Source organism: Dromiciops gliroides, chromosome 4 (genome assembly GCF_019393635.1).
Source record: "Dromiciops gliroides isolate mDroGli1 chromosome 4, mDroGli1.pri, whole genome shotgun sequence".
Lineage (NCBI taxonomy): Eukaryota > Metazoa > Chordata > Mammalia > Microbiotheria > Microbiotheriidae > Dromiciops > Dromiciops gliroides.
The window spans coordinates 386,995,894-387,010,184 of NC_057864.1; the positions used below are offsets into that span (position 1 = coordinate 386,995,894).

At 35.4% G+C, this 14,291-nt stretch overlaps 1 protein-coding gene across 4 annotated transcripts in view; it reads left to right on the top strand.

The window, feature by feature from the left end:
- Window positions 1-14,291, top strand: part of STXBP5 (syntaxin binding protein 5) — a 196,271-nt gene that overhangs the window by 19,921 nt on the left and 162,059 nt on the right. For all 4 annotated transcript variants that reach the window (XM_043999574.1, XM_043999576.1, XM_043999575.1 and 1 more), the window contains exons 3-4: window positions 6,955-7,036; window positions 9,258-9,358. In XM_043999574.1, coding sequence (XP_043855509.1) covers window positions 6,955-7,036; window positions 9,258-9,358 — 183 coding nt within the window. The remainder of the gene's footprint in view (window positions 1-6,954; window positions 7,037-9,257; window positions 9,359-14,291) is intronic.

Here is a 14,291-nt window from a genome sequence, read left to right on the forward strand (position 1 = left end):
GAGTCTAAAAGTTTTTGAACTGTGGCTCTGCAGGTAGCCATTTGATTTACCTTTCCTAGCATCTTTTCCATCCTCTGGCAGAAACCCTTACAGAAGGTAAGTTCTTTTTTATGTAGTTATGTATAAAATGAGTTTCACTTTGGAATAGGACATTTTTTTGTGATAATACTGGAGAAATAGGTACAAATGGTCTTAAATTTCTTTTTATACCTGTAGTTCACATAGTTAACAATGTGGGTATGACTTTGGCCCAGGGATAGGCAGAGGGAATATTACTTAGAAGAAGAATGAAGTAAAGGTGATAGACACACACACACACACACACACACACACACACGTACCTTAGAGGAGTCAAGGAGTATCTGAAACCCCAAATCCTGAGGCCATTAATCCAGATTCATTTTTTTAACTATTTATGAAAGGATATTAAGAAGCACACTTCATTCAGCATGCTTATTTACCTTTTTAAAGTATGTTACAGATAGAACTCTCTGGTTAGAAATTTTCTTCAATGATTTGTGTTGCTTTCCTCTATATTCCATTGCTCTACTTTATAGGATCTATGAGCTTATCATTGTTAGTACTTACATGTAAATTGGAATCCACCCTGGCCTATTCAAATGCTCATCTTACAAGTCTCTACTATGTTCTCCCTTAAGTCTACCATAGGTGGCCTACCTGATATTCTGTTTGAGTGAACACATTTTTTCCCCAAATACGTTAGTTATTGTTGAAATTGGTAGAAAATAATTGAAGAAGATTGATCAGATTCTCTTATTCATAGTGCTTTCTACATTTAGCTGCAGTCATCCTCTAAATGAGTGATTTATGATTGAACTGTTATATACAAGAAAGAAAGAAAGAAATCACAGCATAAACTTTTTGAATCTAAGAGATTTGATGAAGGATATTCTTTGCAGCCAGAGTTTTCAGAATGAGTGAGGATAAGATGAAATGCTCTTCAGGTCTTTGTCTTCACTTGGACTGCCACCAAGTATCTGATCACAAGGACTCTGAGGTCATAGATCAGCCATTGGAGGAAAGGGCAGTAGCTGTCCAAGTAATTAGTCATGAAGTAGGGGTGAATGGTAATCCCTGGGAGTCTGGGAACTGTTGCAGGACCAGAGATGACTTTCTTCCACTTACTTAGATAGCACAGGAGCCTGCTCAGATCAGCTCTTGGGGGATGGATCTGAAAGCTCAAAACCCCAGTCTTAGTACTGAAAATAGCAGCCACACCTCTTAGTCTTAGCACCAAAAGATGTCTCATGGGTATGTCAGTGGGAGGGCTTTGAATGCCAAATAGGATTTTATATTTGATCAATTTTGTTTGTTTTAGTAGTTTTTAACAGGCTAAACTAATGATGTCAAGAAGAAAACTTTAGCATTTTATTCTCAAGGGTGAATAACAGCCTTTTCCTTGCAGGTTTCCCCCTGGCTTTTTACATAAGAATGTTGACCTACATAGGGGTGTGGGGAAAGGGGAAGCATTATAAGGATTTTGATGTTAAGGAGATAAAAGCTATGTATTAATTTACTTATATAGTTACACATGCTTGTTTATATACCTTAGCAAGCAATATCAACTTATTTACTTTTGGAGAGAAAAATTGACAGTTGCAATTAGTTATAAACATCTTAAAAAGCAAACATATGTATTATAAATAGGGCTTTAGAACCTCAGAGGCCAGACATTATTGAAATCATTGCAGCAGTTTTGTTTTGTTGGCCCTGCAACACATGCTAAGGACATTGCATGGATACCCGTGGAGTAATTGGCTAGTCCACTTATCTTCTACTGTTGCTATGTAAAAGATTATCAAATGAGACAAAACACTCAGTACAGTGCCAGGCACATAGTAGGCACTAAATAAATAATTTTTAAAAATGTTCTATGTGGCTAGGCCATCTTTTTCTGGCCACACATTTCTTTGTTAATGTTTTTTACTCCTCTTATGCATAATTCCTTGTTTGTAATGTGCTTCAGCCTACACATTTCTGTTCCATATCTCCCTTTTGGATGTTTCTTGCCCTGATTTCTTCAGAGACTGATATTCTTTGACTTGTAGCCATAAAACATGACTGGAAGAAAAATGGTTTTTAAAATATGAACTTTTGTTTAAAGATAAAGCATGGGAACATTGAAAGACCTATTCAGTCTTCATAAGGAAAACTGACCTGTTCTCATTTTCAGTTGTGGGCTTGGCTTACTGTATGTTGTGTCTGTTGAAGATATATATATATATATATATATATATATATATATATATTTGTGTGTGCATAAATATATGTGTACATATGGATATTGTAAACACGCAAATATATATGTATATACACATACATATTTATGTTGGATGAGCATATGAGCTGTTCATCCATCTTTATATCATAGTCTGGACAATAGGTATTCTTTCATTTGATATTTCCTTTGCGGATAGTTAGGCTAAACTCTTTTGAATGATTATGGATTTCATTTAGAGGGCTCTGCAGTTCTGTTTTTTGGGGGTTTTTTTGGCCTTGATGTAGCTAATGCACACTGTTGTCTACAAATAGCATCTGAAGCCACTTAAAATCTATAGGGAATCCCTTTGTGATTTATATGAATACAAGATAACTTTCATAAAGGTGGTGAATATCTTTGGCAAATGTTTGTCTTCCTTTTTCCATACCTCATTTAATATTAATTGTAGAGACTTCAAAATAGTTATTATACTATTTGAGATATCTTGCATGATTTTGATCAATGTGTGGGAGATGCCATGTTGAAGATATTTTAAAGTAATATTTTGTCCATTTGTATAAAATATTTATAAAAGTTAACCGACAATAAACATAGTGGGATTTTGTATTCTTTACGTCTTTCATTCAGTTGTATGATTGTAAAAATTTTATCTACAGTAGGATATTGAAGCCTACCTGTTCCCTTTTCATACCTTCAAAAGTGTTACTTCTGACACATACTGACTCTATGACCCATAGCAAGTCACTTAAACTCTCACTGTGCCAGCTAACTCTAAGACTACATTGCAAAACCAGTGCCTGATCCTCATTGATGGAATGAATTTCCTAATTAGGAGTTTTTAGGTCAGTGATTCATGTCCAGTCCAAAAAAAAAAAATGGGAGAAGGGTTCTTTAATAAATGGGTATAGCTGGTCTTATTACATATTTCATACTTCATTTCTCTTTTTTTATACATATCACAAATATATTGTCTAAAATTAGGTTTAGTATTTAATGAGCTTGTCCATTGAAGAGTAGAGATGGGACACTATTTCATCTCTTTTTCGGTTTTGTAATTATTTTGGCTTTAAAATAATAGTACTACATTGCTGACTTCATTTTACTTTTTGGAATGAAAAAAGAACAGCTACATCAAACCTTTAGTTTCAGATTCAACTTCAAATACTAGCTATGTGACCCTAGGCAAGTCACTTAACTTCTCTGTCTGCCTCTGTTTCCTTAAGTGTAAAATGGAGGTCATAATAGCATTACTGAATAGGATTGTTGAGGATGAAATGAAATAATATTTGTAAATGCATGAAACAGTCTCTGGCACATAGTGGGCACTTAGTAAATGCTTATTCCCTTTCTCCCTTTTCCCCTATGAAATGCAATAGAAATATAATGGGTATACATGTAAAGGCCTGCCCATTATCTGCATAAGGACAGGCTTGAAAAGAGGTAGATGTATAGCAGTTATAGTTACTGTGAAAAAAAAACTCAGGGTTTAGGACAATGTCAGTTCAGTAGTATTATAAGATGGGCAATAAAACTAGTATATTTGCAAGCTACATATATGTATATATATGTATATATGTATATATATGTATATATATGATACACACACACACACACACACACACTCTTTATGAGGAAGCTCTCTCCTATACTCTGTTCTTGTTTCATCACACCTAGAATATCCTGCACATACAGTCCATGGTGCCACAGGTTAGAAAGAACATTGATCAACTAGAGTACATGCAGAAGAGGGCAGCGAATGGGGAGGGTAGACCATGCCATCCGTGCAGAAATTTGTTTAAGGAAGTGAGGATATCAGCCTAGAGAAGACTTTGGGGGCTAAAGTTGACTTTGCACATTGAAAGGATTGTTGTAGGGCAGGGCTTCTTAAACATTTTTTACTCACCACCCCTTTTTGTCCAAGAAATTTTTACTCGACCCTGGGTATATAGGTATATAAAATAGGTATACATAAACTTTCACTATTGCCAAATTTTTTGTGACCCTTCCCCCCCCCCCATTCAGTTACTCAACCCCATTTGGGGTCTTGACCCACAGTTTTAGAAGCTAGGCTATAGGGAATAGGGGAAATAATAATAAGAGTAACTTGCATTTATCTAGAGCTTTAATTCTGTCCTCATTATCTTATGAGGTAAGTGCTATTGTTATTCTTATTTTACATCTGAAAAAACCGAAGCTGACTTTATTAATGTCACACAGCTATTAAGTGTCTGAGAAAAGATGCAAACTCAGGTCTTTCTGACTGTAGATCCAGAATTCTAGCTGATTTAAAAAATGGATTTGGACATTGTATATCTTTGCTCCTCATTCTAGATGTGCTTCTTACAAAACCTGTTAGTTGAGTATGACACCAAGGTTCCACGTTGGGTGACTGGAGGGATGGTGGTGCCCCTGACCAAAAATGAGTCTGGAAGAAGAGTGAGTGGGAGAGAGGAGGAAGATAATGTAATGAGATCTGAGAAGCTGATGGTAACTCATCCATACCTGCTAATCCTGTGTGACTGTCTCACACAAAAATGAAATAGCTAGTGGGCACTTTTACCCACTAGCCATTGTCTGGGAGCACTGACTCTACCTTTTCAGAAGTGCTTATTGTAGCTATCTGCTGATCTATGAGGCAGGGGTGGGGAGCATTTTACTTGGAAAACTGCTGTAGGGCCATAGGTCATAGGTCATAACTGGCTTGAGAGGCTGTGAAGCCCAACACAACTATTGCCACACTAGACATTGGTAGGAGGAGGTGAGGTGGGAGAGTATTGAGCAACAATGAGTAAAGAAGGTAGTGTAATTGTATGCAAGACAAGCCTATGATTGGCTGTGTTGGGGAGGGTGTATATAAAGCTAAAAGTGACTTGAATGTAATTTAAAAAATTTTTGTTAGAAATAATTTTAAGACCATGTTTGAAAACTATATACTATTGTGAGACTGTTTAGGCTTGATTTAAGGAAAATTTTACTAACAGATTTATCCAGAAGCATAACAAGCTGGATTTGGAGGGCAGAGGTTTCTCTTCATTGAAAGTCCTCAGACGAACACTAGATAACTACTTGTAAGTTATATGTTGGATTCAGAAGCCACCTTGGTCACTTCAGACTAAAAACTGTCTTATGAGTGACATGTTTAACCCACATAGAAGGGAAGTGGGGTACTGAGGAGCTCTCCAATCAACTTGAACTTATGGGGTATGAGCCTTTGAAGGTCTTTAAGAGGCACTTCCCCATGGAGTGTGGTCCTGCCGACTGACTAGCACCTTGTTTAGAGGACACAAACAACTTCCAGTTGCTTTTCAGTAACACTGACTGAGTCACTGCCTCTAAGATTTAATTGGCTCTTAATAGAGCAGAAGTGGGCCTACCATTGATCAGCTGAGCCCTGGAAGTCTTGCCTCCTGAATATACTGTTACAGGGGAAAATTTAACCAATAAATAAAATGAGGTTCTTTTTCTGAGCATAATATTTATTAATAGGGGCATGTGGATTTGTTAATAAAGGACAGGTCAACAGCATGCCTCCATTTTCACCAGATTCTGTGAGAGCTGGCAGGGTGTGTCTTCCTTCTGATTGGCCTGACAGTATACCTGTGGGACCTCTCCTGGCAACTCCAGTTTGTGAACATTTTAATGAGGAGGTAGGCTAAGAATTGTCAGTTCCTCCCCATCTTTGGGAGGGGGAAAGGCAGTGGCCTGGCCCACAGATGTGTCCAATCTTGTCCCTTTATGACTCATAAGGAATGCAAGTTGCTAGCAGTCTTAACCAGAAAAACATAAGCCATCTCATTGAGTTTTTAGCTGGTTTATAGACTAGGCTGAACCAAACTTTAATGAAGGAAGCAAGGACAAAGCTCATACTTCCTGGGGGAGAGTCTGGCTTAAACTGGGTTCTGTTTACTGAGTAAACCAAAGGTAGTGTCCCATTTGGGTGGGGCCCATCCCAAACTAGGGGATGAGGAGTGATCTCATGACTTTGCCTGCCCTTCATTGACTGCCAGACCTTTTCAGGAGTGTTTTTTTTTTTGACAAAAATAGGAGGAAAAAGGATTGATTACAAATTAATAATTGGTTATTAATGTAATAACAATATTATTTTCCCTCAATATTATATACTGGGACCTGGTGCTAAAGTACCGTAATTTTTGTAGCCAAAGGAAAACATCTGAACAATTTAAAATAATTTATTCATATTTCTAAAGATTAGTGCATATTAATTTGTGTTTATAGATCATTGATTTTTGGAAAAGGCTTACTTTATATTGAAGTACTTAATTTTTATTTTTTAGTCATTTCAGCTGTGTCTTTCTCTTCGTGATCCCATTTGGAGTTTTTTTTTTGGCAAAGATACTGCAGTGGTTTATAATTTCCTTCTACAGCCCATTTTACAGATGAGGAAACTTAGGCAAACAAGAGTTAAGCGACTTTGCCAAGGTCACACAGCTAGGAAGTATGTCTTTGGTTAGGTTTGAACTCATGAAGATGAGTCTTACTGATTCCAGGCCCAGCACTCTATCCACCTAGCTGCCCTTTGATGTCTTAACAAAGAAAATTTACTAATTAGTTGAATATACAATAAATAATCAATAATCTAAATCTTAGGCTATTTATTACATACACAGGCAACTGAAATATGTATCTCAGGCTATTTTTGTGTATCTTTTGTCATATTCTCAACAAAACCTCCTTAATAGCATTGATCACAGCTTTGGTCGCCCAGGAGTAGAATGTTATTGCCAGCATGACAGTGGTGCTGCGGTGATCCAGCTCCAGTTCCTGGTTAATGAGGTTAGTAGATTACTTTAGTCTCTTAGTTGTTTGAAAATCATTAATACATCCTATTTTTCTTCTGGTTTCTAGATTCTGGAGAACAGCCAAAATGTATTTGCAATTCATTTCTCAGTCATAGGGCCATAGATTAAGAGGTGGAAAGGAATAGTAGAGATTATCTTGTTCTACTCTTACATTTTGCTAAGGTCCAGGGAGCTTACGACCTACTCAAGGTTGCACAGGTAGTATAGTAAGGGGGCAGAGCTGGGATACAAACCCAGGTTTTCTGATTTTAAATCCAATGCTTCTTTCTTCACGCTATGCTTTGTGAAAATGAACTTAGTTGTAATAAAAATGAAATTTAATGAATGTTGGTTATCCAAGTTTCATATACTTTAATAAATCCCCTCAAAGTATAGGGAAGATTTGGAATAAAAAATCTGATGAATAATTTTCACAGAAATAGTGACTTGATTTTGAAGCTGTTGTCAACTTATACGTTTCAAAAAAGGTATTCTGCATGCCGCAGAGCTGTGATTTTGCTGTTATCTCACAATATGAACTTCAGCAAATCAGTTAACATGTCTGGGTCTTGGTTTTCTCATCTACTAAATTGAGAGCATTGGAAAAAATCTGCAATGGTAACTGACATTTACATAGCTCCTTAAAGTTTACAAAATGCTTTGCGTATATTGTAGCATTTGATATTTGTAACAATTTCATGAAAAATGTTACAGGTGTTATCTTCATCTAACAGATGAAGAAGTTGAAACTTAGAAGTAACTGACTTGTCTATGATTATATAGTTAATAAATCTTAAGAGTAAGGATTTGAACCTCATTCTTTCTTGACTACAGGTTTATTACTTTCTCACTGTCTCATAATATCTCTCTTAGATGGTCTCTGAAGTCTACTTCAGCTCCAACATTTTATGAATCTATATGTCTTGAAATACCTAACATTATAAATAATAAAAGAAAGTATTAAAATATTTTGGAAATAAAATTTTGGAAAATAAGTAAAAATGTACCTGGTCTATAAAATTTCAGACAACTAGGAAGAATGTAATCATTTTTTTGGTCAGATATTAGTAAAAGAAAGAGTACTCTTTACCTATCCTCAGTGTCTCTGCCTTTATTGGAAAGAGCTAGTGATGCTTTTTGTTGATGGAAGAAAATCTGAAGAGGAAAGTCGAGGAGAGACTACTTGAGCAGCTGAAGGAATTCAGACCCTTCAGAAATAACAGTGGCAAATAGATCTAGAAATAGGAGCAGTAGGATGGCATAGTGGGGAGAGTGGTGGACTTGGAATCCAGATGAGCTGAGTTTAAAGGCTAAAAGATATCTTTAGATATTACTAGCTCTGTGACCCTGAGTAATTCACTTAACCTGTTGCTTTAAGTTTTCTCATCTGCAAAATAAAATGAGATATTTGTAATGTGCTTATCAAGCTTTAAAATATGTATATCTAGGTGATGAAAAGTGTTAGTTTGCAATTGAGTTTTCTGATTTATATAGGCTGGGTAGCGATGCCAGGAAGTTCAGTACTTAAGTAAAAATTAGTTTGATTATTTGATCTTTCTTATTTTTTTCTTTTCTGCTTGTTATGGCAATTGCTTTACATTAGTTAAACTTTTAATAAAATTATAATTTATGTTGATTCCCATTTTCATAAATAATAACTTGTTTGGCATAAAGGTTTGTATTTTTCCAACTGCCACTACCTACCACCCCTGCCTACTTCATTGCTTCTATTTTCCACTGTGTTGTTCAAAGTATTTAATTTGCCAGAAGTGATCAATTTATTCCTATTCTTAACTCTAGTTATATGTATTTGTGTATCTAGTAGAACATCTGTGATTCTCACTGGGTTCTAGTGTTAAGAAATTTCACTTTACCTAAAAAAAATTGAGTACATGTCAGTTATACTTGTTGTTTTGGGTTTTGATTAGAGAAAGGCTTCTCAAATCTAAGTTTATTAGAAATGGGTCCAGGGGGCAGCTAGGTGGCTCAGTGGATAAAGGACTGACCCTGGATTCAGAAGGACCTGAGTTCAAATCCGGCCTCAGACACTTGACACTTACTAACTGTGTGACCCTGGGCAAGTCACTTAACCCCCATTGCCCTTAAAAAAAAAAAAAGAAATGGGTCCTGAAAAGGACTTTGAAATACAGGAGAAATTTTTGATAGATGTTTAATATTTATAAATAATATTTAATATAATTGGTATTATATTAAAGGGAGCTCTTGTGAGTGCCTTGGCTGATGACACCTTACATTTGTGGAATTTACGTCAGAAGAGACCTGCAATACTGCATTCACTGAAATTTAGCAGAGAAAGGTAAGAATTATATCAGTTGTGTGATATAGGAAATCTTTGTTATTTTAGTCTCTTATTTGTTCTTTTTCTCTTCCCCCCCCTTAGAAAAATACCAATATATTATAAAAGTATAATTCACTTGGATTGTCTCGATTTTTATAACCTGAAAGTCTGGTAAAGCAAGAATACTTAATACTTCTTTGAGAGATGAGGCACAAAGAATACGAGTGACTTACCTAAAGTCACACGGTAAGTTAGTGAAAGAGGATGAGAGCTCTGCTTCTCCTCATGCTCAGGCTAGGACAGTTTGGCCCGCACCATATTTGTTTCATAATTAAATGCTCTAAAGACCTTGAGGGCACCATTTTAAGTAAAATTGACTGAAGTTTGAAAACAAGAGCAGGCTCTGGCCTCTGGTTTTATTTATTGTGACAGAAGGAATGTTTTTTTTGTTTTTTTCAATTATTCTGTAGTTCTACAATATTTCAAAAGCAGCACAGGGGTTTTTTACTTAACTTGGGGTCTGTGAACTTGGTTTTTATATTTAAATATTTCGATAAATGTATTATATTACAGTTTATAATCCCATGTATTTTATCATGTATTGAAAAATGTTAGTCTGAGGAATCCATGACAAGCAAAAGGTAGAGAACACAGGATTTAGGCTACCTGTCTTATTTTGCATATGAAGAAACTGAAACTTGGAGAAGTAGTGTGACTACCCACAGTCACATAGGGAGTAAGTGATAGTGGACATCTGAACCATTCATTGGGTCTTTCACTCTAACATTCAACGTTCTTTTTGCTACCTCAGTGCTAATTTATTAGCTCATGGTCACCCTCCTTCCCCATCTCATTTCATCTAAAGAGCTTTTTAAAGACACATTAATCTGGATTTACACAAGTACTTTATTGAGTCTATACAACTCCAGCTAAAAGGTATAGATCCTACTATGCATGTATAGTATAAATCTTTCTTAGTATCTGAACATAGATATTTTAGTTATGAAGTTATTTTTTTCTCTTTTCATCCTCACAGTGCTCCAAGACATTAATCTTTCCTTATTCTTCCTCCAGATGTTACTCATTTATCTCTCCTACACATCCTGGCATAGTTGATTACTGCAGTTTTCTTAGTTTTGCATGTGCAGTCTGAGTCAAAACCCTGTCATCTTCTTACCTTATCTTTGGTACATTTTTACGTCAGAAGTGGGTTTAACCCATCTTGAGTTATGCTGATACTACATTCTTGTGCTTACTCTTGGAGCTGTTTCTTCATTAGTATCTTTTATGCAGATATTTAGTATGACTTTAGTCAGTTTCTAAGGAAAAGGACCATATTTATCTTCTATTCAGTTTGTCCATATAATCTAAAGATGACATTTTGAAGAATAACATTTTTAGCATGACACTGTATAGATTCCATTTGTGTGGGGAAGTTTCTTCTGTTCTGAATTTAGATGAGCCTTATGTCTATACTTTTTTATACCAACTTTTGACTAGTTACAGCCCTTTGCCATGATTATATTTCTTTATTATTAAAGTAGAACTCAATTATTTGTTGTAAATAGTTGTAGTCTTAAATTTTTGGCTTAAAATAAGAATTGTAAATTAGCAAAATTATCTCATCTTCACTAAAAGAATAAAGCCAATATATTGTTACATTTCTATTTTCACTGACTGCATTTCACAATGAAAATGAAGATGTTTATTGGCAGATGTATGAAAAATAATGTACGAGAGAATGACCATAAGGAAGGAACAGTTGCCAGATATCTTTTTTAAGTCACTGGCAATATTTTCAGTCAGAATAATATCACTTATTCCTTGATTCTTAGTTATAGGGAAAATGAAATCAGAACATTATCAAGTTAAGTCAGCAAACTTTTATTGAGTACTTAATATGTGACTAGCACTGTAATTGATGCTGGGGATACAAAGAAAGGAAAAAAATCATCAGTACCCTTAAAGTTTACAGACTAATAAAGGAGGTAACATATAAGTAAATAGCTACATACAGAATAAATGAAAAGGTAAACTTTAGAGGAGAAGGCATTTGGGATGGAAAGGGGGGAGAAAGTGGGAAAACTCTTGTGCAGAAGATGGTGATTGAGCTGAGTCTTGAAGGAAACCAGTGACTCTAAGAAGTGAAGAAGATGAGGATGGAGAGCCCTCCAGGCATGGAAGCCAGCTAGTGCCATATTCCAGAGATGGGAGATGGAGCATTGTGTGTGAGGAACAGAAAGTTGGCTAGTGTTTTGGGGTTGTAGAATGCATGGAGCAGAGAGTAGAGTGTGAGAAGACTGGAACAGTAAGGAGGGGCTAGGTTGCCAAGGGCTTTAAAAGCTAAAGACAGCATTCTATATCTGAACCTGGAATGAATAGGGAACCATTGGAGTTTATTGAGTGAGTGTGACAGTGTCGAGGAACACTTTGGCAGTTAGGTGGAGTGTGGCTTGGAGTAGGGAAAGACTTGACATGTGGAGACCAACCAGAAAGCTCTTGTAATAGTCAAAGGTGATGGCTGCCTAAGTAGAAAGGAGATAGATACAAAAGCTGTTGTGAAGGTAGAATTGACAGAATTTGTCAAGAGATTGTATGTATGGGGTGAGTGATAGTAGTTGAAGATTATAAACATATCTGAAAGTCTACTTGACTTGAAGGGTGGTAGTGCCCTCTATAGTAGCAGCTTTTTACTGTAGAGAAGGGTTAAGGGGGGCAAGATAATGAGGGGTTTTGGGGGGCATATTGAGTTTGAGATGGTATGGGTTGTCTGATTTGAGATGTCCAAGAAGCAAAGATGATGATGAGGGACCTGGAGCTCATGAGAAAGACCCTATTCTAGATAACATAGATCTAGAAATCATTTGTATCAAATTGATAATTGAATGCATGAGATCACGAAGGGAAATACTACTCAGCAGGGGTTCTATATTTCATCATAATTGTTCTCTTTTTAAATCCTGTGTTTTTTATTTTATGCATTTGAAAACATTCTGGGAAGGAATCCAAAGATTTCGCTAGACTTCCAAAGGAGTCCATAATACAAAAAAGTTTAAGAACTATTGATGTAGAGCAAAAAAAGATGCCCCTGAAGAAGAGATCCTTGGTACGTAGCCACAGTTAATGGGCATGACATAGATGAAGATTCAGCAAGGTAGACTGAGGAGCACAATAGAATGAAGGGGATTCTTGATCTCCAAAGTGTGTCTGTTGTATAAAGATATTGTTTACTATTTTAAAACATTTTAAACTTATATGGTCTGTTATGATTAAGTAGCAATTATACTTAACTTTTTTGTTTGATTTTTTTTTATAATAGCTGTGAAATAGAGCAGTACTCATTTCATTAATTTTAAAAAAGAAGTATACACTAAGAGAGTAGTAACACAGTTGTCTTGTTTGTCTCCATCAATCAACAAATATTTATTAAGTGAAAAGATGAGCTTTTCTAATTTTTGTGTATTCAACTCATTTTTGGTTATCTATTGATATTATATTTTAATATGTATATGCTTATTTTGGATCTGTTTTTTCACTCTGTACTGTATGTAACATTGTTCATATTTCTTTAAATTCTTCATATTTGTCACTATGGCATAACATTTCATTCCATGAAAATAACATAATTTGTTCAGTCATTTTCCAATCATTAGTAGTTTATCTTTTTTTCTACCTTACTATTATAAATAGCATATTTGCAGTCTTTTGTACAGATTTGTCTTTTTCTTCCTATCTGACCTCCTTAGGCATGAGCAGGGAGCTCATTGAGTTCAAGAGTATGAACATTTTTGTAATTTTTATTATTCAATTCTAAGCTGATTTCCAGAAAGAATGAGGTTATTTGCAACTTTATCTGAATTTTAAGGTTCCTTTTATTCTTTAGCTGTGTCAACATTTAATTTTATTGCTTTTGCTATCTTTGCTAATTTTAAAGTTGAGTTGTTTTAATTTGAGTCTGATTATTAAGAGTTTTTCTTTGGTTGAGAATGGCCTGTTTGTACATTGATCACATCTCCTGGAGGATACCTCTTATTCTTTCAAATTTGTGGCATTTTCTTACACATTTTTAGATGTCAGATTTTTTTTCTTTAATGGGGCAGTAAGGGTTAATTGACTTGCCCAGGGTCACACAGCTAGTAAGTGTCAAGTGTCTGAGGCCGGATTTGAACTCAGGTCCTCCTGAATCTAGGGCTGGTGCTTTATCCGCTGTGCCACCTAGCAGCCTCCTAGGTGTCAGATTTTTAACAGGTATATTTATTATTGCAAAGATTTTTTTTCCTACTCTGGATTAGAGAGGGAAGAAACTTGAGGAAGAGAGACCCAATTAGGAGGTTATTGTAATTTCCAGGACAGGAAACATCCTTGACATAAAGATTTATACAGAATTAAAGGACTCGAGCAAAGTCTTTTATGCTTTAGCTCAGTGATGTCAAACACAAATAGAAAAAGATCTCTGTAGAAAGCCACAAATGAACATTATGTTGTATTGCATTTTTTATTTATTTTGTTACACATTTTAAAATTACCCTTTACCAGATGGTTTGATCTACAGTAAGAGTGATACCTCTGAACTAAAAAACAAAACAAAACCTAAACTTAGAAAATAAACAGGGGTAGCAGTCATGAACTCAGAGCAGCAGCAAAAATAAACTTGATTAAAAGAGAGAAACACAGAAACTACATTTGTCCTTAAAAGCCTCATAGACAGTGAGTTAATATGGGTCCTTATCATGTATGAACCAAATGGCATTGCATCTAAGTACTTATAGGAAAAGTTAACCTGGTTACAGGGAAAAGTAGATAGCAAAACTATGAGTGGGATTTCTTAATGAACCTCTTTCACACCTATACAAATCTAACAAATAAAAAATTTTTTTAAATGAAAGAAGTTAAGGATTTAAATAGAATTTTAGAAAAATTAGATTAGAAATATCACTGTGTGGTGATTACT